The sequence below is a fragment of the Ursus arctos genome, unplaced genomic scaffold (assembly GCF_023065955.2).
Source record: "Ursus arctos isolate Adak ecotype North America unplaced genomic scaffold, UrsArc2.0 scaffold_7, whole genome shotgun sequence".
NCBI classification, from domain to species: Eukaryota; Metazoa; Chordata; class Mammalia; order Carnivora; family Ursidae; genus Ursus; species Ursus arctos.
The window spans coordinates 30,676,047-30,697,125 of record NW_026623089.1 but is presented as its reverse complement, the minus strand read 5'-3'; the positions used below and the strand labels follow the sequence as shown (position 1 = coordinate 30,697,125).

Sequence of the window (21,079 nt, the reverse complement as noted above, 5' to 3'; positions counted from 1 at the left end):
CTCACAGGAGAAAAGAAGGTGGAGGAAAGAAGCAAGGCAGATGGGGCAGAGTAGTAAAGGAGAATAAGGATAGGGAAATCTCTTAGGGAGGAAGGAGAAGATTCGCAGGAAACCAAAGAGAGAGAGGGAGGCTAATAAGAGGGGCACAGGTCCAGTATGGGTATTACCCACACTCTCTGGAAGTGAAAATGCTTACAATAAGGCCATATATGCCCTTTTTGGAGAGAAAAACCTCCTTTCGGTTTACCAGTGGGGAGTTAGAGGGGTGGGTGGTTAGTGCTGGCCAGGAGAGAGGGGCACGGAGGAGGTGGCCAGACCATCCCGGTTCTTCCCTCTCCCCCCTCCCCCTTCCTCCTCCCCCTGCATCCTGCTTTCCACCTGGACTGGGAAGCCTTTGGGACAGATTTACATTACCTCATCCTCAAGTTCTTTGGGTTTGGGTGGGACTTGAGGTTTCTGAAGAGAAGTCAGGGTCGGCAGAGTGGAGGTCAGCCTGGCTTTTGCTTTTGCCGAAGGCCAGTCGGGCTTACTGGGAAGCGTCCTGCTGAAGGGTGGAGACTGCCTCTGGCTTGACCGATTGTCTTGAAAGGAACAACAACAAAGTGTAAGATGAAAGGAGCTCTGGATCATTCCCTGAGCCAAGCATAAAACCACCCTCCGTGTCTGTGTAGTCAATGTCTGCGTAGTCACAAATGATTAATCGGGGCATTCCTTATAAGTGTAAAATGATATTTGGCAAAAAATCAACTGCCTGTTGACTTACATTATGAAAACCAACAGAATGTCATCAAAAACATTCTCCCAGGGGAGTGATGGAGACCCGAGGACTCAGGAGAGCCGACAGCCCAGCACTCTGCTAAACAGAGTGGATGGATGCCCTTGACAGCAGAGAGGCCTGCTCCATGAATACTTAACGGCAGTGAGTCTCAATCCTCCTTACCCATAAGAACCACCTGGGGAACTTTAAGAAAATGCCGAGGCGCAGGGCCCACCCAGACATACTAGTTTGAACTTGTAGGGAAGGTCCTGACATTATAGGTTTCAAAAGTTTCTAGGTTATTCTAAGGTGTCTTCAGAGTTGCAACTACTCACCTGAGTGAACCTACATGTTCTTCCCCTCAGTGATTTCCCTCAAATCATGGAGAGCCCGTGAGTTACCCCTCTCTGGAGTGCAGGCTCCAAAGCTAAATGGCTCTGAGTTGGGTCCCTTGCTCTGCCTCTCACTGGCTGTGCTCGTTTGGGCTGGTTATTCATGATTCAACCTCTCCAGGACTCACATTCCTCATTTTTAAAGTGAAGATCATAATATCCACCTTAGAGGGTTTTTGTAGGGAGTAGGAAGAAAACAGTGGGAGCAGTGGAGCAGTGTGTCTGGCGGAGTGGGTGCCAAGTAAACAGGACTAACGTACGGATGGGACATGGTGCAGGGCCAGGCAACAGGGGGGCGCCCAGGGGGAGCTGAGCATGGATTCAGACTGACACAGTGTAGGAGAACCTTAGCATAGGAGTAACCTGGGCGTCCTCATCCTGGGAACAGCCCGGGCACTCACTCTGGCTTCTGCACCCCCCACAGCCCCCGCCCCACACCCTTAGCTTCTTGCAACTGCTGCGCCTGCCACACCCCACCTGCTCTCCCCCGGATGCCTGCTCCTGCCTTGTGGAAGGTGTGTGGTTCACCTCACTTTGGATGCCTCCTGGGAAGCCTCTTGTCGGGTGGTGGAGCTGCGTTCAGGCTCCAGGGCATCTGCTTTGCTGTGCCTATAACTCTGTCAGGCTTTCTAGTTTTATTTGCAGCTTGTGGAGTTTACCGGGATTTCTGAATGTAAGATCTAAGCCCATCAGAAGTAGCAAAACACAGAAGACAGGGTTTGAAGAGCATGGCCTTGAATGAGCTGCTGCGACACCCTGAATGGTAGTTTCCCAGCCTATAAAATGGGCCCACTGCAGCCCCTTCCTTCCCGGGGCTGTGACGCTTGAACGAGGTCACCAATCTGCTGGGCGGTGTGTGAAGCAGAGCAGTGGAGAGCATGGGCTTCAGGGGCTGAGCAGTCCAGCGTGCAGCCTAGACCCACCACTTACAAGAGCTGGGTCCCGTTCATTCCCTCCTCTGCACCTCACCTTCTTCCTTTGTAAAGTGAGGATGAATACTTCCATAAGCTTCTTGAGAGGGTGAAGTAGGCCACGACTGTAAAGCACTGCGCTATGAACTATAAAAGCTCTGGGAGTCTGTCTGTCTTGTTGCTGAATGCTCCAGGCTCAGCATAGCTCTGGCACATAGTAGGTGCTCAATAGGTTAATTGTGTCATGAAGCAAGAGGCAATGCCTGGTGCCCTGTGAGGAGGCAGTCAGTGGCAATGATAATGGACACGGAGCCCTTTACACGTAGGGTCATCACCGACATGCCCCCCCCATCTCTGCTGAACTTAGTTACCTGCAACACAGGCTTCTTGGGGGACGTCAAAAACCACACTCAGGTCTGGAGGCTACAACTGAGCTGTGCCCATTTAACCCACAGCCAATTCCAGACTTGGAGCTCCTCACCCTCACCCCCACCCCCCAGTGGAAAATCCACAGTCTAGACTCAGAGTGTGACCTGCCTGCGAAGGGGTGGGCATGAAGGAAGGAGGGGCATCAGCAGATACTGGGATCCTTGAAGATCATCCTTGTTCTGTACGGACATCTCAAGAGAAATTCCAGAACATTTCGTGCATGAAGACCAAAAAGCAGCAGGGACTAATCTCAGGGTTGACTTCTCATGGGACTATCTGGAGTTGGGGTGGGGTAGGGGTGGGAGCAACCATCGGTGTGTGCTCCTTCTATCGTTTACCTGTTTTCAACATTGCCATTTTCCATTTGAGGCATGTGGTTTCTGAATGACCAGATGACCAGTGTGGAGGTGGTGAGAGTGGGAGGTGCCCGCCGTCCTGCCTGCCTGCCTTGTCCCCCTTCCCCTGCCTGGCAGGCTGAGCACCCAGGGTCTGGGGGGCTGCCTTACCTATATACTCGCCCCTGGCGAAGGGCAGGGCTGGGTGCATGGTTCTTTTCTCCTGCTCGGCAGGCGGCGGCTCGTAACTGTCGTCCCCAGTCTCCTCGGCGGGCAGCACGTACATCTCTGAGTCCGAGTGCTCGTCTGGGTGTTCATAGTCGCTGTCCTGCAAGTGCAGACGCCATGCTCAGTGCCCCATCTGTGCTCGGTCATCAGAACAGCTCTGGCTTTAGGGGATGGGAGCTGCTCCCCCAGCGTAGGGACCAGAGAGCGAGGCTTGGAAGGGTTGGCTAAGCAAGGTTGGGCAGCCATCAGAGGCAAAGCTGGGGTTGAGGCCGGGCCTTCCTGCCTCCAGAATTTATCACCTGAACCACTATCCTGGGGGAGCATGTGGGCCACTTAACAGGAAGGGTGGCTGAAACTCTGTGTGTCTGCAAAGAAGAACAGTTGGAGATAAAATACATTTTTAAGAAGACAGAAAAAGGACCCAATAAAATAGAATAACCAACAGGTTTCATTTATCATGAATGCTGAGGGTTGAGGGAAAAGATTAATAATGAGAGGGTAAGGGGATGTACAGAGTACACAGATACCTTTGAGGAGATGAGGTTTGTGTGTTTTTAAACGGAGCTGGTAAGCTGCAGGGGCGAGGCTTTTAGTCTGACCCAGAGTCCATTCTCTTCCTTTTTATTTTTCATTTTTAATATAAATTGTATTTAAGTCTGTATTGAAATTATCGAATATTGAATATTCAGTGTATATTGAAAATACATCGGCATAGTAACAGTTCAAAAGGATGTAAATAAAGTCTCCTTCCTGGCCTCTCAGTTCCTCCCAGGGGCACCGTTCCGAGCTTCTCGTGCACTTTGTTCAGAGATCACTTAGCTATACTCCACATGTACATACATTCATGTGCAGGAAATGTTTGATCAGGACTGAAGAGGTCCTCTGCCCACACTGCCTGACACACTGCCTGATCCACACAGGACTTGCCAGTGAATGCACGGTGCACCTGCCTGCCTGCTGCTCTCCTTCCCCTGCAATCCCACACCACCTCAGGGGTAGTGCGGCACGAGCCCAGTGTTGGCTTCACTGTTGTCTCCTCAGGGCCTGTGGCAGGGCCAGCACTGGAGGGGAGCGCAATATGTTTGCAATGAATGATGCGTGAGGGAGTGGGGGCTGCTCCCCTGCTCAGTCTGTGGGGGATGGGGGAGAGGGGAGGAGTGCGGTGAATAGCAGGAGAGGGGCAGAGAAAGGCCACTGAAAGGAGAGCTTTCCCTGAGGTGGCAGAAGAGCACTGGGAGAGAACAGAAGGAGGTCCTGTCCTTGTCCTAAGCCCCAAGAGTCAGGAAGGGACAGGGAGGGGCAAGGTGAGAAAAGCCTTGTAGGGGGATTTTCCCAATTTCGATAACAGCAGATAGGGAGGCTCAATAATCCTTCTTGACCGTGGCTATGAAGTTCGGCTGAATAGAATAATGGCAATGATAATTATTATAACTGACATTTCTGTGCACTGCCTACCTCATGTGCCCCTTACCACAATCTCCTGGGAGCTTTTTTAAGCCTTCAGAGAAACTGAGGCAGGAGGAGTTGTGTAATTCGAGTCTGTGATCTGTGTTCTGGAGAAGCCATAGCTGTTCTCAAACAGACGGTCCAGAAGGTGGAGCGGGAACGAAAGGACGGCCCAGGGCGAGAGCCTGAGGCTGTTGGGACCCTCCTCATCCTGGCCAACAGAAGGACCTGATCTCTGTATTTCGGCATCCCAGGGAGACATCAGTGAATGTACTGAGAAAGGGTTGCTTTACTAAGCAACTGGAAACCAAAGAAGCAGTAGGCCCCCAGACGCATGTGCCAGCGGGGAGCCGGTTTGGGTGCCCACGTTGAGTCAGTTTTCGTGGAGCCGGCATGGGCCTTTCTAGACTTGACTACCTGGGGGCTGGGGAGCAGTGTGCATCCTGGGGAGGACCCGGGGGTCTTCACAGCCCCTTGGGCAGAGCAGCTTGACTGAGAGCACCAGGCTGGCCGAAGGGGCAGAGAAGGTAGAGGAAGAGCAACTCCCCGTCAGCTGCTCCCGGTAGCCCAACGCTGACCCTGGGCTGCCTACCAGACTGTAACCCCATGAGACCTGGGCTGAGACGGGGTGTCCAGGCCCCGGCATGGAATGAATGAATGAGCTGAGCTGCTGCCCTGGACTCGGAAGAGACTGAGGAGGAGGAAATAGGTGCTCAGAAGTGCTGAGCTGGCCCTTCATTTGGAAGATCTTTTCTGTGGGATGCGTACTATGAGCCCCTCCTATTTCCAGCGTAGTGAAATGATTGAGTGCCTTTTAATCAAGGGAATTAGAAGGGAGTCTATTCAAACTTCTGAAGGAACGGTTTTAAAAAAACCTCCCCTCAAATTATTCTGTTCTGACAAACAAAATTCTTTCATTCATTCATTTAATCCTTGAGCAAGCGCAGTATGTTGGACAGTGGGATGGAAACTTTGAAGAAGGGGGTTTGTGATCAGGCAAAAACCTTCTTAAATTGTTCATTCATTCATTCACTCATTCAGTTAATCAGTTAATATTTATTGAGCACCTACTGTATGCCAGCTACCATGCTGAGCACAGTCCCTGCCCTCATAGAACTTACATTTTAGCAGGGGAAACCAACAGTAAATAAATAGTGAAGAACAGATAATAAGTCAATAATCAAGCATAAAACAGCTAGCACTCGTGATAGGTGCACTGAGGAAATGTTCAGGGCCCTGAGACGGAGAGCAATGTGAGGAGGAAAGGCCTTCCTGAGGAGACAGTGAAGCCAAGCTTGAAGGACAAGAAGGAGCAGAGCAAGTGAGGAAGGATGGGGATGCTCTTTGGTTTCTCCTCTCTTCCCTTCTTCCTTCACCCGCCCAATGTCCAGGAGTCTGAAATCACCGAGCAGGCAAGACCACGACCTGTGACAGGACTGAGGGCAGACCTGCGCACCTGGGCCGTGGTAGACAAGGCCCTGCTTAGGGGTTGCGAGGAAGGCTGGACAGGTCCATCTGGCCTGGAGGCCACAGGCCTGGAATTCATTCTGTGTACAATGGCTCTCCAATAAGGTCAAAATAATTGTGAGTGAAGGTTTACTCAATCTTTATTACAGCTGGGACCTTAACTTTGGATGTTTGGCCTTGGGACACAAGCCATCCCCTCCTCTTCAGGCTGATTTTATTTGCGTTTTCTAAGTCCCCACCGTTTGCTCTTTTTATCCAGCCAGAGAGCTCAGTTTTCATGGCCTCTCTGGACGCAGAACCCCTCTCAACTTTGCTTCAGCGCTGGCTGGGCGCGGGCAGCCAGCAGGGGGCACCGCTGTAGCGCATCTGAGTGATCCGTGGCTGCCAGGCCCTGGGAGGAACTCCACACCCAAGTGACCTGCAGAGAGGACTTCTCATCCCCTCTTTCTACAAATCTTCTCTCTGCAGTTGAGAAGGGAGGTACTCCAGTCTCATAATACTCCAAATAAACTCCATGTGGCGTACCCAGTGTGGAGCTGGGCTCAGGCCCAGTGGGTAGGAGTCCTGTGCTCTCATTCCACTGGGCCACTTTGTAACTGAGTGGCCATGGGCAAGTGCTTTTCATTCTCTTAGCCTTGGTTTCCTTATCTGTAAAATGGGGTGTGTGGCTGTGTGGAGGCCCTCTTGGATCCTGTCCAGATAAAACAAACAGAGTGGAGCAGGCTAACATTCTGGATGAATTTGATATAAATGAAGGGTAATTGTTGTATAAAAAGTTTTTAGGATGTCTTGTCCCTACAAGACTTCACCCAGGAAAGAAGAGACCACAGGGGCCCTGTGGGCTGCGGAGCCACCTGAAAGAGGTTGACGGTTGACTCTGACACATCGCCCTCTGTCATCATGGCCAGGCCCCTCGCTCACTCTGTGGTCCCCAGGATCTGCTACAATCCTCTTGGTCACAGCAAGCACCTTGGAGTTTAAAAGCGTGATTTTGAGATCTGAGGGCCTGCGTTTGAATTTTGAAACTGCAAGTCACTTAAACTCTCCATGCCTTAGTTTCTTTACCAGTGAAATGAGCGGGGCTGATATTCAAAATGTTTGACAACTAGCATGGCTCAGGTCCTGACGCCCTAAAGAGTGGCCCAGAGGCCCCCCGCTGTGCTAGGCATTCACTCTTTGGGGCTGGTTTGTTTAGGGCTCCTAGATAAACCTAGGCAATGATGGGGCATTGGGGAATTCAGGGCAGAGGACTTTGTCAACTGATATGGAAATATTTAAAAACATTTCATATTTGTTTTGGCTGTGCTGGCGAGTACTCCGAACAGCAGCACTGAAGATGGGGATGAGAATGCTTACACACGGTGCTGTGGGAGGATTACGTGAGGTAATGTGGATGAAGCACTTAGCCTGGGACGTAGTGGTGCCAGGTCAGGTCAGCCACTATGGGGTTCTTGCTGCCTTGTCTGCAGGTGACCCTTCCAGCCCAGCTAGCTCCCCACTGTGATGTGCAGCTGACCACCAGCATGTCCTTCAGAAACAAGCCTCTGCAAAGGCCTCCCACTGACCCCGATGGAAAACACCCTCCGGGTCCCAGAAGCAAATACTTACGAAGTCATCGGACCACTGCTCCTCTTCGTCAGCAGGGTTCTCTGCAATGGCACGTGGGAAGCAGAGGGCACAAGCATAAATCTCAGCCGGCCAGCCCCACCCTGTCCACCACTATCCCACGCCCACCTTCCTCGCCCTTGGGCTCCCCGGTCTTGTTTACTTGGCCTTGAACAGTTATCACACTTATCTCATGTTCATCCACTTTCAACTCCTCTTTTTTCAAAATATCAATTCTCAAAGCATATCAATTCTCAAAGGGAAGTCCCACAGGCAGAGACATGGTACATCTGAGCCATGTCTGTCTTTGGTAAGGAGCATTTTGGGGACTTTAGAATAATCCAGGAGGCATCTGCAATTCATACCATGTTGCTTCTCAAGATTGCTATGAATCAATACGTGGATGGTGTAGTAGAAGAGGAATGGACACGGAGTCATATAGACCAAAAGTCCCATGCAGGCTCTGCTCCTAACTCGTCGGAGAATGGGCAAGACAGCTACCATCTCTGGGCCTCAGTCTGTAAGATGATGGATCACTTCTGGATTCTCTGTGGCTCTAACTCTGACTTTCTTATTGAAAAGCATTTACCTGGTGCTTTACTACCTGCCAGACAATATCATCAGAATTTTTCACTCAGGTAGCTCTCTCAAAAACCTTATGAGGAAGCTGAGGCCTAGTGAAAATAAGTCATTCGCCCAAGGTCAGATAGCAAATAATAGAGCCAGGAGTTGAACCCTGCAGGCTGACTTCCAAGGGCATGTTCTGGATTCGAGTGCCAGGCTACCTCATTGCCTTTGAATGCCAGGGTATAGGTACTGTCCTGGGCTCTGCAGGCAGGATAAAAATGTCTATAACAGGTCTCGAGGAGCTTAGGATCTTGAAGAATGAAAAAGATCTGAATTACAGACAGCCAAAGAGAATATCTGACTCCCTTTTCTCCAAAACACATTTAGAGTATGAGAAGCTTAGCATACATCCCATCACATAAACTGACATTAGAGATTAAATACAATCCACTCAGCCATGTAGGAGATCAACCAGGCACAGGTCCACGTGGCAGAGTGGCTCCAGCAACTGTACCAGAGAGGCTCCTGGCTCTCCTCCCATCCCCCTGAGCAGCCACAGTGAGGGGGCCCAGTGGATGGTCCCTGAATCCTCCAGGGCCTCAACAGAACATTTTCTTGCCATTTCTAGCCTCTGTTATGGCAAACCACTGACTCCAGCTCTAGGGGGAGTCCAAAGAGGCACAGGGAAAAGAATTGAAGAGAAAAAATGGTGGCCCGAAGGAGGGGTTTAGACCAGAGTGGCCAGATTTTAAGTTATGGCAGCAACAGCGCCCTCTCTTGGGAAAAACATGATAGGCACTAAGAAGGAGCTTTATTTTATGAGCCAAATAATGGGCCCAACTCTGACATTCACAGAAGATAATTCTTACTAAATTATGATTTGGGCTAACTTATACCGAATTAGAGTGTACTGCAATCACTGGGGTTTTCCAAGAAACTCAAGAAGACTAGGTAAGTCCTCTTCTCAATATACCAATACCTGGTACAGAGGACGATACATTTCTAATACCTTAACTTTGGGGATAATTGAAGATCAGCACTTAAGGTGGCAAGATGTTTTTGTTTCAACCTTTAAAATAGAAACCTTCATAAAATACCTTTATAAAACACACTTCCCTGCCTTGGTCAGCTGTGTTTGTGGAGCCTTTTCTCAGGAAGCCAGGGCCCACTTTCTGGTCACTGCTGAAAGTACTTGCAGAAGCTGTGTAACTACTTTTCTTGTCCCCATTATCTTTCCTCTCCAACACATACTTCGTACTGTTTCTAGTGATTTTCTTAAAATAAGGTTTGGACATGCTGTTCCTTTCCTCAAGAATCATCAGTGGCTCCCTCTGGAGTAAAGTCAAGGCTCTATGTCAACATGTTTGGATGCCGCCCCCTCCTGTCCTTCCCTGGACCTCTCTTGCAGTCTTCCATGTTCACTGACAGTGATACTGGGCAGCGTGTTCCTCCCAGCCTGCACTTCTGATCGTTCTCTGCCCTGCCCGGGCTATTGCCCTGGCCCATTTTCCTTCTTTGTGTGGCAATCCCTGTTACACTTCTACCATACGGTCTTCCCCAGCCCCTCGGGTTCCAATCCATGACTCCTTCCTCTGGGCCCTTGTAGGTGCTGCTGGCACCCTGACGGCACGTGTGGTCCATTCTGCCCTGTGCTATGACCATTTGTTTGTGCCTCTCTGTATGAAAAACAAGGCCTATTTATCTTTGTATCTGGATGACATCTGACATTTGTAATCCATGCAGTAATAAAAGTATGAGCCAACAAATGAGTTGAAGGAACGAAAATTAGGATACCAATAATAGATTCCATTTATTAAACACTTGCTATGTGCTCAGGGCTAAAATGAGTGTATTTTTTCAATTATCCTCCAAACAGTGCTTTGTGGTAGGTGCCGTTATGATCTCAATTTTATAGTCAAGGAAACTGGAGCTAAGAGACGTTGCAAAACTTGTCTGAGGCCACATGGCTGGTGAGTGTGGGGGCGGGTTGGAGGCCAGGCTACCTGTGTTTGCCCTTGTAGCTGAAGTCTCATGTAAACTGCCTGGCCCTCTACTGAGCCTTCAGATAAAACCTAGGAGAAACAAGAACGGCCCAATCCAGGCCTCATGGAGCATTGAGGCAGAAAAGAGAAAAAAGCATCACCCTGTGGTAGAAGTTGCCTGATGGCGCCCCTCCTTCCCCCAGCTACACCCATCTCCTGGTCCTACAAGCAACTCACGACATCCTACTCTTAAAGTCACAGCCTGCAGGCCATTTCCCAAACTAAAAAGCATGATTGTCCAAAGTACTAGATCCAGGGGCGCCTGGGTGGCTCAGTTGGTTAACTGTCTGCCTTCGGCTCAAGTCGTGATTTCAGGGTCTTGGAATCGAGTCCCGTATGGGGCTCCCTGCTCCTTGGGCGGTCTGCTTCTCCCTCCCCCTCTCCCTCTGCTCCCTGCTTGTGCTCTTTCTCTCTCTGTCAAATGAATACATAAAATCTTTTAAAAAATAAATGAAAGATAAGAATACTTTGAAAACAAAACAAAACAAAAACAGAGTACTAGATCCAAAGTACTGGGTGTTCGTCCAGCATCCCAGGGAGCCTCCTAAGTGAGTGGGTTGTGGTTTTAGAACCAGGTCCCTGGCTTCAAATCCTGGCTCTGCTCTTTACTTCCTGCTTGGCAGTGGACCAGGACTTTGTGTAAAGCTCAATTTCTCACCTGTGAAACAAGGGTAAGAATAGTGCCTGCCTCATGTGTTTATGAGAGTCAAGTAATACAATACATGTGAAGTGCTTCCCAAAGCCTGGCACACGGTAAATGCTGTATTAATGTTACTTATCATTGTCTTGGGTATTGACAATGTCTTAATAAACCCTCAAAACGATACCAATTCTATTTCATGCTAATGGCAACCACACAATATGGCTACCATAAAGAAATAGACCCAAGAGAGCCTCTAGTGTAGAGGGTGATGCTTTCAGGAGGGCAAGTTCAAGTTTAATATGAGCTGGGTGGTTTAACTTGGGATATAAGGTTGCACGTCCCTGGCAGAAAGCTGAGATGCTGGTTGGGCCTCCTTATTAGGGAGAGCCTTTCCAACTGTGGCATGTACCTGGGTTGGGGCTTATGTTCCATTTACAGTGCCACAATCCCATGCCCATAATAGAGGGGCTCCTCCCCTTGCCTAGCCCAAGCTTTGTGATTCACGTGCCTCCCCAAGCCTGTGGGCACAGCAGCTGGCACTGTGAGGCACGTGGGAATGCCACGATGGCCCCACCTCAGTGTCCCCTCCAGGGTTTGGAGCTTGGGCTCTGGGGTCAGCTGCTTTGATCAAAATCCTGATTCTGCCACTTGCTAGCAGTTTGAACAGGCAAATTGCTTAACCTCTGGGCATCCGTTTTCTTACCATGGAAATAGATGATAAGTAGAGCCTGTGTCATGGGGCTTTGCAAGAATGAAATGAAATAGCCCAGGGAAAGTGAGTAGAAGGGCGCCTGACATCCATCCATTGAGTAAGAGCTCAATGGATGCTGCTGGTTACTATTAATCTACTTTAATAACAACCTGAAGGATAGATCAGCACTGTCCTCTCCAAGCAGGAAGCTGAGGCTCAGGGAAGTTATAAAACGTTTCTAGGTTCACAGTGTTTAGGGACCAAAGCCGGGACCCCAAAGTCCAAGATCTTCTCACCCAGCCATGGAGGTAACAGACCTAGCATCTAGAAGAACAGCCATGTATCACACTGAGGACAATCCAGAACAGTGTAAGCTTTCCTGACAAATGTCTCAACACCTGGAACCACCGCCAGGTGCTGGGAAAGTTCTGCTAAGGGTGTGCTCAGCAAAGGCCGAGGGCTTGCATGAGGCTGTGTGGTGAAAGTGGGATTGAATGGGGCCTTGAAGGATGGCCAGGACTCGAGTGAGAGAACAAAGATGAAGGAGGGCATCCTCCTTCCAACCCCTAAGGCTAAGGCCTGTGTCTCAGCCCTAGAGGCAGGGTTTAGCTGATGGCTGGAAGGGGCATCCATAAGGCATGTGCCTGGAACGAACACGCTGTATTGGAGAGTCAGGGGAGAAAACAAAGCCAGATTGGTTGCCAGTCAAGGGGGTGCTCCAGCCACAGAGGCCACTGTACGTCCCAGTGATAAGCTGGAGGCAGGGAGGCTGATAAGGACGGTGTTTGAGCAGTTCAGGCATGAAGAGACAAAGGCTGAACCAGACCAGGGGGCTCGGGATTGGGAAAGGATGGCTGGAAGGAGAGTAAAAGAGTCTGTGGCAAGAGCTTGAGTGAAGGGATGAAAGCAAGGGTGTGAATGGAGCCTTTCTGTCCTGGGTCATGAGCAGCACCAGAGACCCTGGGCGTTGCGGGGTGCCTTCCACACTGCATGTCTGGCACCTGCTCAGTTGTGGCCCTGAGTCAGCTCTGGAGGCCATGCTCTAGGCCACTAGGCCTGCAGCTTCTCCTCTTACAGAGCTGGTGGTGGGATGTGGAGAAGCAGTGCGACGGCTGCAGTGGGATGCAGGAAGGAAAGAAGGAAAGAGGCTGGGTGAGATGTGGTGGTGGAGGCGGATGCAAGGAAGGAACAGAAAGCAGAACTACAGAGGCTGCGGGGGAGGCAGCCTGTGGACAGTCCCCCTGGGAACACCCCAAGAGGAGAAAGGGATGTGACCGTGTGGGGAGCTGAACTGAGCTAACTAGGAGAGGTGATTTGCATCTAAAAACTTCACATCTTAAAAAGTCCCTTTGTCTGCGTGTCCCTTCATCCCTTCTCAGAGCCTTATTAACGGGGGGGTGGGAGGACTGAGTCCTGGCTTGGCCATTGCCTGGCTGTATGACCTTAGGCAGCCCCTTGGCCTGTCTGGTCTCCAGTTAGCCCTAACACGAGAAGCTAAGGGTGAGTGGTCTTTCAGGACTTTCCAGGTTTTCAAATACCTTCGAGTCCAAGTTTCATTCCTCTATTCTTAGTTCCATGAGGCAGGACTGATGGTGAATGCAGCTCTCCCCGTGTCAGCCTTGCTGGTATCATGAGTCAGAGTGGAGACAGGGAGACAAAAAATCAAGTGAATGCTGGCTTCAGTAAGGACACTAGGGCAAGGGCGAAGCAGTGTTATAGTTTGCTTCTTTAGTGGATGGAGGGTTGCTATGGATTCCCTGTGCTTATTACAACAGCCTCTGGGTATTAGGGCCCAAGGGTCCAAGGAGAGAGGCCTCGTTCAGTTCTGACCACTCAGGGGTGTGTGGATGGCCAGTGGAACGTCCCTCCACCAACAGTGTGACCTTAGGCAAACACTGACCTGTTGGCATTCTCATTTATTATTGGACTTCCCACTAGTCATGAAGCACCTGAGGTCGGGGGCTATATTTTGTTCCCTACTCCATATCTAGTAGAGTGAGTGTCACACAGGACGTACTGTGTCATATTTGTCAAATGAGTCAAAGAATGTGTGAAACAGCAGAAGCACCTGGAGATACTGATTCCAGAGAAGAAACTATTCAAATGACATAATTTCTTAATTTTATCCTTGGAGTTACACAGAACAACTCTATCTTTGTTTTCTTGAATGTCTAAAGACTTGTGCTATGTGGCTATGAGGACAGACTTAGGAAGCCACTAGGAAATGGACTGTATCTCTGTCCTGCCAGGCCTGTCTGTCCTTGACAGGACCAAAGAGGATTGGGAAGTCATCACAGGAAATGTCCAAACAGAAAGTGGGCCTCATTTGTGATGCATGTTGGTGGGGGAGGGGAGGTAAGCACTGGGTTGGACATTAGGCTGTGGGATCTTTGGGTCTCCTTTTAGACCTGGGACTCCATGATTCCATAATTTTCCATCAAAATTCAGGGTACTTAGCAGATGTCATTTGCTTTGTTTTCTTTTCTTTTTTAGAACTTGGGAGAGAAGGATGAATTTGTTCTCATTTATTAACTAAGCATCTTGCTTGAGGTTTTTTTTTCCCCTTGGCTTTTGATCAGGTAGATTTTAAAGGTCAGGACAGGGTCTTTATTTTTTAATTTATTTTTATCTTTTCACTGCAAAGGAATCTCCTGGTCAACTGTTGAGACTTGCTGATTGATTGGCAAGGTGAGGTCAATAAGTACTCTGTAACCTAGAAGTTCTGGAAAGTGGTCCAACAGGTCAGTCACCAGACTTGATATGTTGGTCCGCATTTCTTAGTGTGATAAGATTTAATTAGTGCCTAAGAGGAACTCAACTGTCTGATTTATTGCTATCTTGATCAGAGACAGAAAAAAATATATAGTAAGCATCCTTTAAGGTTGCGATTTGGTTCTAGTTGTTGTGCTGTAGAGGAAGAGACTTCATTGATGTCTGTAGCCTTGTGGTTTTCATTAAGGGCTATATAGGTCTATCCATGTCCAGGAAATCTTTATATTTAAGCCAGTAGAAAGAGATTTTAGACCTATCTTCCCAAGGCATTTCTTCTAGAAAAGGGAAGTATGTTGGATAATTTATTTTGCTTACCACTGCCATAAACAATACCAATCTCAAGACTAACTACTCTCCGCTGACAAAATTGATCCTAGTTGGAATGGGTAGCAGGGCTAATGTCAGAGAGGACTGGGTAACCATGTACCATCAACAATTTATCCCCCCCCCCAATGCTCCAACCCCCACTGACCCTCAAGTATCCATTTTAACAATTCTCTATCCAGGAAGCCTTCCCTTCCCCTCTTCCTCCACACCCTCCACTTCAGATTAGATTAGACACTGCTGTATGGACTTTCATAGAACTTTGTGCTTCCCCATAACCCTGAACTCCAATTGCTTTTACATCATTGTATCTTCTTTTCTTCACTATAAATACCGTGAGTGTGGAGACTATATCTGTCCTGTTCAGCACTGTATCTCTACTTAAAACCATGTATGTGCCTGGCACATGGAAGATACTTAAGAAATGTTTGATAAATAGATGAGTGGATGGATGGATGGATGGATGGATGGATGGATGGATGGAATACTACACCTCTACTATAGTCAAATGCCCAACAGATTTGGGCATTCTTAAAATTAGGATGGGCACTCTTGTTTTCAAAAGAGTAGAACATAGTTCCCTTTTCAAGAAGTAAATATGAACATGAAATTAGTCAAGAGTCCAAGTATTTTAGGAATACTCTTACCTGAGGCATAATCCCTTTGAGGAACACTCGGAGGTGCTTTGACTTTCAGCCTATAGATAACAACCATTAGACAAATGGTCAGTGAGTAGGACAACTATTGTCAAGGCCCATAATAGAAGCACATGTAGAGATAACAGACAGATAACTAACAGCATAATGGCTTCTTTTGGACCCATCACTTTGAAAGCCTAAATGTATTGTGAATGGAGCAAAGCCATTAATCAGAGGTCTCCCACCTCCCTCATCTCCCCAGCATGTAACGGGGCTGTGACTTGGCAAAGGTGAAGTCCAGTGGTGGAAGGGTTCTCAGAGGTCAGAATACTAGCAAGCACAGAGTTCAGAGGTTCAAGGAAGAGAAATGTTGATTGGTTGACAGGACGGTAAGAGAAGATGAATTCTATTTTAATAAATAACTTAATAAATGCCTTAAATATCAAGAAAAATAGGAGCTTTAACAGAGCACTTGGGTTGTAGGTTGGGCTGAGATCACTTTGGCACTATTAACAAAAGTGCCAAATAAGTGAGCAGTGAGCATCTGCAGGTTGGGCACTGTGATATTTAGCCTATTGAGAAGTTGAACTGTTTCAAGCACTCCCAAAACTACTTTAGTATCTTCATGCATATATAAAATGTTTGAATATTCACAATCCTTCCCCCTTCACTAAAAGAAGAAAATTAAAATTACATTTTAAAAATGTATCCCAATTTTTAGGCTTACTATAAATTGTGACAACACCTCCCATTCTATTATTTGAAATGGGTAAGTTTTCTAGTAAATTACTATTCTTAATAATAGTTGCCCATTTTATTTAAGAATGATTTGCTTAATGAAATTTAAAGTATATATAAATAAAACCTACATCCAGTAGCCTTTATTTACTAAAACATCACATCCTTTTTTAGAAGCGCAGCATAAGGTAACCATTACATGCAAAACATATTTCATTTCTTGTGGAAAAAAGCAGTACAGAAATTCATGTCTGATTACAAAAAATTAGCCCGATAAACCAGAATTGTGATGTTGCAAAAATAACAATACTTATATTTGCATAGAAATTTTGCTTTTTGTTTCCCCAAAGATTCTCAGATCTATTATTTTATCCAATTCTCACGGCAAGCCAGCATGTGCTGGGGAGATAATATCTTTAGACTTCTGATGAGGTCCAGAAAGAAAGATTAGCCATGGTGTTATAGGGGGAAAAAAGCACAAAACCAAACAAGGAATGGTTCCAGGTCTGTTCTTGGACCAGTAAAATTTCGAAAAACACAAACCAACCATTACCAGTTATTGTCATCATTTCATAAGAGAAAAGAAGGGGTATTTCAACACCCAAAATGTCTGGAGGTTATCATCTCGGGATAAAGGACAGACTCAGGAAGGGGCTGGTGGTTACTGAACACCGACCAGGAATAAGAGCTGTGGTTTGGGCCTCACTTAGCAGCCGGCAGCTGCATGCCAACCCCCAATGCTTCAAGGTCCTTATTTTCTCATTTGGCCATGGACCAGTGACAACTCTGTCACGGTCTTGTGTTAGGAAACCAGTGTGTTCAACCGTGCTTCCTCCTTTCAAGGTAGCACCTGTTGCCTGGCAACGAGTAAGAGCGTAACAGCAGGTCACTCAGAACCAAAGGGCCACTGACTTCACCCAGGGTAACGACTATGGCAGCCATATTTTCCAAGCTGAGAAGAAACATCGTTTGTCAAGTAAAAGTGTATTTTGGGAACAATGGGCATAATAAAATAGAAACTGTCTGAAAAACTTTGAGCTCCATGGCTACTGTAAGTATGCCTGACCACGGAACAGAGAGACGTTTTACACAGAAGCTTCGTATTACTGAGAAAACTGGTGTGTTGTAAAACTGACAACTGTGGGATAATTAATCTAGAATCACTACTGATTAAAACAACGACTAGCAGGGTTCTCTCATGTCAATGAGGTTCTGCATGTGTCAGAAATATTGAATGAGAGCAATCACACACCTCTCTCCACCACGGGACAGAACATGAGGACAAATCCTCCTCCTCTAGGAGATGCTCCACAAGCAGAAGACCATTTTAACTATTTTATGATAATCACTTATACATACTGAGACTCGTTTGCATTTTATAGTCTAAAAACACCATAAAACACGATTTCGTACTTTCGAGATTAACAAAGACCAAAAAGAACGAAGACATTTTGTTCTGAAGGCATAGGGAAATGAACTTTTATACACTATATTAATGGTACAAAATTTTTGGAAAGCAATCTGGTAATATCAATAAAAATTTCAAGGGCATAAATTCTTCCATCTAGAAATTTCATTTTAGGAATTTAGCTTTCTGGCATACTCAAAATCTCTAAAAATTATTTATCAAAATATTATTTATGACAGTTAAGTTGAAAGAAATGGCCACAATATTTTTAGTAACCTTATCGGATTGCCCTCCAAGAATATGTCAGTTTAAACTCCCACATCTCTTTCCCTTTAAAAGGTGTTCACCAATACATAGCTGGTTAAATGAATGATAATATATTTATAGCAGACTATTAATCAGCTGTTCAAAATGGCATATGCCTTATTTTTACATGCCATCAAACAAAGATGTCCATGACATAGCATTAAGTAAAACCACTAAGCAAAGTCACGTTGGTAGAATGGTTTATGAAGTATGATGCCATTCATGATGAAAATGTATGTGTGTATAGGTATGTACTATATCATGCACATACAGATATATATACCAGACTCACTCACGACAATGTCTATTTCCCCAGAGTTGGTTAAGGTGGAGATATGGAGAAGTGGAAGATTTTGACTTTATGCAATTCTGAACTCTTTGATTTTTTTTTCCCTAGGGAATCTCTACTACTTTCATTATCTGAATAAAAGAACTTAAACAAAAATTTAATGGAATACGATTTCTTCTCTCCTCTTAACTTAGATTTTGAGTGGCAAATACAAGTATGTATAATTTTTATCTTCTTTTTTTTTTTTTTTAAATCTTAAGAGTTTTTGATGTGCAGGAAGCTTAGAAATTCTAGCTTTCTCTCTCCAAGTGCAAATTGAAAACACTATTTTAAAGCGGTAATGGAAAGAGCAAAAATTGAAATATGGAAAACAGGCATGGCATCCTAAAGATGCTAGGACTATGTTCTTATAACTTCTTTTTTGGATTTCTCTAAGTGTGTCCTAGTGGACTTTAACTAAGCAGTTATAGAAGCTGATTGTCCTGTTTCTGTAAACATCTTTGTTGATATTTGCTGGCACCTTGAGTGGTACAGCTCACTTTTACTGCAGTGAGAGGGAAAAGCAAAGTACCCTGAGTTGGTCACTCCATTCATTTGCCATGTTTCCTGAATATGGATCTTATCACCATGGACTCTAGCCGTGAGTAAGAAAGGGTTACATGCTAAAGAGGGTGCAACTCCTTACTTGCGTAACAGAGCACTTTGTTCTCTTCCACCTAGCACAGTCTGGAATAATGTGTTATTAATATAAATGAATGCTTACACAGTGCTATGGAGTTTAACTTACTTTTTGATTTTGTTCATTATTCCACCTTCATTGTTCTTGATATCATGGACCATCTTTTGAAGCTGCCTGCAAGAAACAAAATTAAACATAAAATATTAATAACTAGGTTGATTTTTTAAAAAGTTTTCTGTCCTTCCTGAATATAAAAAGAGAGAAAAAAGGCCTACAATAAACCCCCCAAACAGCATGAATCGTATTATATTTAATTAAGTTGGCCCTCTGCTACTTGAGTGAAGGGAAAGTGTGACTGATTCTGTAAGGAACGTGGTCATTGGGCCGTGTCCCTGTCCCTGTCCATTGGATGTCTGGGCCAGGCTCAGGCTCTGAAGAGAAATTGTGATTTCTAGATCTGCCGAGTCTGAGGACACAGGTGAGGCAAAAGCCCTCTGATAAACCTCACTGTTCACCAATGATTGTTCTTAGAGCATTCACATTGCAAGATGGAGCTACCTTGAAGGACACATGAGCTGAAATCAGGTCCAAGATTTTTTTGGGGTGAACTTTACTAGGTAGAATCTAGAAAAACTGTCACCAAAAAGTTGTACATACACAGAAGCCATAAAGAAAATGATTAATGAATCTGACTGCATACACACTTGGAAACTCTGTAGAACAAAAAGTAATATGCACAAGATCAAAAGATAAATGATGTGCTGGTAGAAATATTGGCGACACAATAATAATGATGATTCTGTGTTTTGATTGACAAAGAAATCTTATGGCTCAGCAAAATAATTATTAATAATTCAGTAGGAAATGGGCAAAAGATGTGAACACATAGCTAACAGAAAAGAACGAGTGGCCAACAGACTAATGAAAAGATATTTAACACTACTTATATTTAAAGAAATCTAAATCGAAACAACAATGAGCTATGTTCTACCTATCAGACCGGCAGAGCTTAACATGATAACACCCGGGGTAGATGGGGTACAACAATACAGATATTCTTGGGAACGCACGTTGTTACAATCAGTATCTGTTAAATTTTAAAACCTTCATGCCTTTTGACCCAGAAATTCTACTGCTAGGAATTTGCCATCATAAACATGGTCATAAAACCATGCCATTATGTACACATAAGCATTTTGCGTAATAACCCTAATCCTTCCTGCTTCCCTCCTAAAAAACCTGGAAACAACCTAAATGCCCATCAATCATTAAAAGGGAACTAGTTACTTAAACTTTGATAAAGCCATACAATGGAATACCACAGACCCTTAAAAAAAAAGAAAAAAAAAGAAACACACACCTGTATTGCTGACACATAAAAATTCCCAACACATATTAAGTTAAACAGAAATGATGAAGGAGAGGGAAAAAAAAAAGGAAGAAAGGAAGGGAAGTTCAGAATGATGTGAATCACATATTTTTTCTATGGAATGAGAAAGGACACGTACATTCCTGAGTCAGTATGTGCCTAGCTTTTTAGAAGGATATGCAAGCAGTTATTCAAAGATTGTTTTCAGAGGCAATAGAGTGTTCTCATACAACTTAGGAAAAGGTACCCCTTTCCTCTGGGTGAACACCTGAGCCGTGGCAAGGCGCACAGCCTGGCAATCCGTCGAGGAATAGATTTCAGCCTCTACTTGTCCTCAAAGCTGGGTGTCCTTGTATCAACTGTGTAGTGAAGGCTGGTGGCTTGAGCGGGGATGGGGGCTTCCGTTTTATAAAAAGGAGACTTTCTCTTCACAATGAAGATTTTTCTATATTATTTGAATGTTCATAGCTTGTGCATATATCATTTCTATTACCTGTTTTATATACATATATAGAAAAAAATGTTAACAGGGTTGGAGTACAGGGCCATGGTTTTTCTTTTCATAATAACTTTCTGACTTAAAATATATATATAAGTATATATTACTTAGTATATATACAAGTACATATATTTATATTTTAATATATTAAATAGTTTTAATATATATAATTTATATATCAAATAATTTTAATATATATTATATTTAATATATAAAATAATATAATATATAATATATATTTAATATATAAGTAATATATACTTATATTTATATATTTACATGTAAATATATATTCGTGTTATGTATGAAATATTTATATTTATATTTTATATTGTATATAAATAATGATGTATATAAATATATAAAATACATATTTCTTATTTATATTTATATATACATAAATTATACATTTATAATTTCACACGGTTCTGTCCTCAAAGAATAAGATAGTTGAATTCACTTTTCAGGCAAACTTTCCTTTGTTCTGAGGAAGCCATATGACTGGTCCCTATAGTTAGCAAAATGTAAATCTTGTACACAGTCA

General features: G+C 45.2%; 1 protein-coding gene across 4 annotated transcripts in view; it reads right to left on the bottom strand.

Annotated features, from left to right (window-relative positions):
- BLNK (B cell linker) overlaps positions 1-21,079 on the bottom strand; it is a 73,648-nt gene that overhangs the window by 29,139 nt on the left and 23,430 nt on the right. The window contains exons 2-8 of one of the 4 annotated variants that reach the window (XM_048219051.2): positions 18,776-18,841; positions 15,257-15,306; positions 13,052-13,135; positions 7,574-7,614; positions 3,352-3,417; positions 2,996-3,152; positions 415-581 (exon numbers count right to left, since the gene is read on the bottom strand). In XM_048219051.2, the coding sequence (XP_048075008.1) occupies positions 415-581; positions 2,996-3,152; positions 3,352-3,417; positions 7,574-7,614; positions 13,052-13,135; positions 15,257-15,306; positions 18,776-18,841 (631 nt within the window). The remainder of the gene's footprint in view (positions 1-414; positions 582-2,995; positions 3,153-3,351; positions 3,418-7,573; positions 7,615-13,051; positions 13,136-15,256; positions 15,307-18,775; positions 18,842-21,079) is intronic. The other 3 variants (XM_048219052.2, XM_048219053.2, XM_026493760.4) reach the window with 3 other exon arrangements.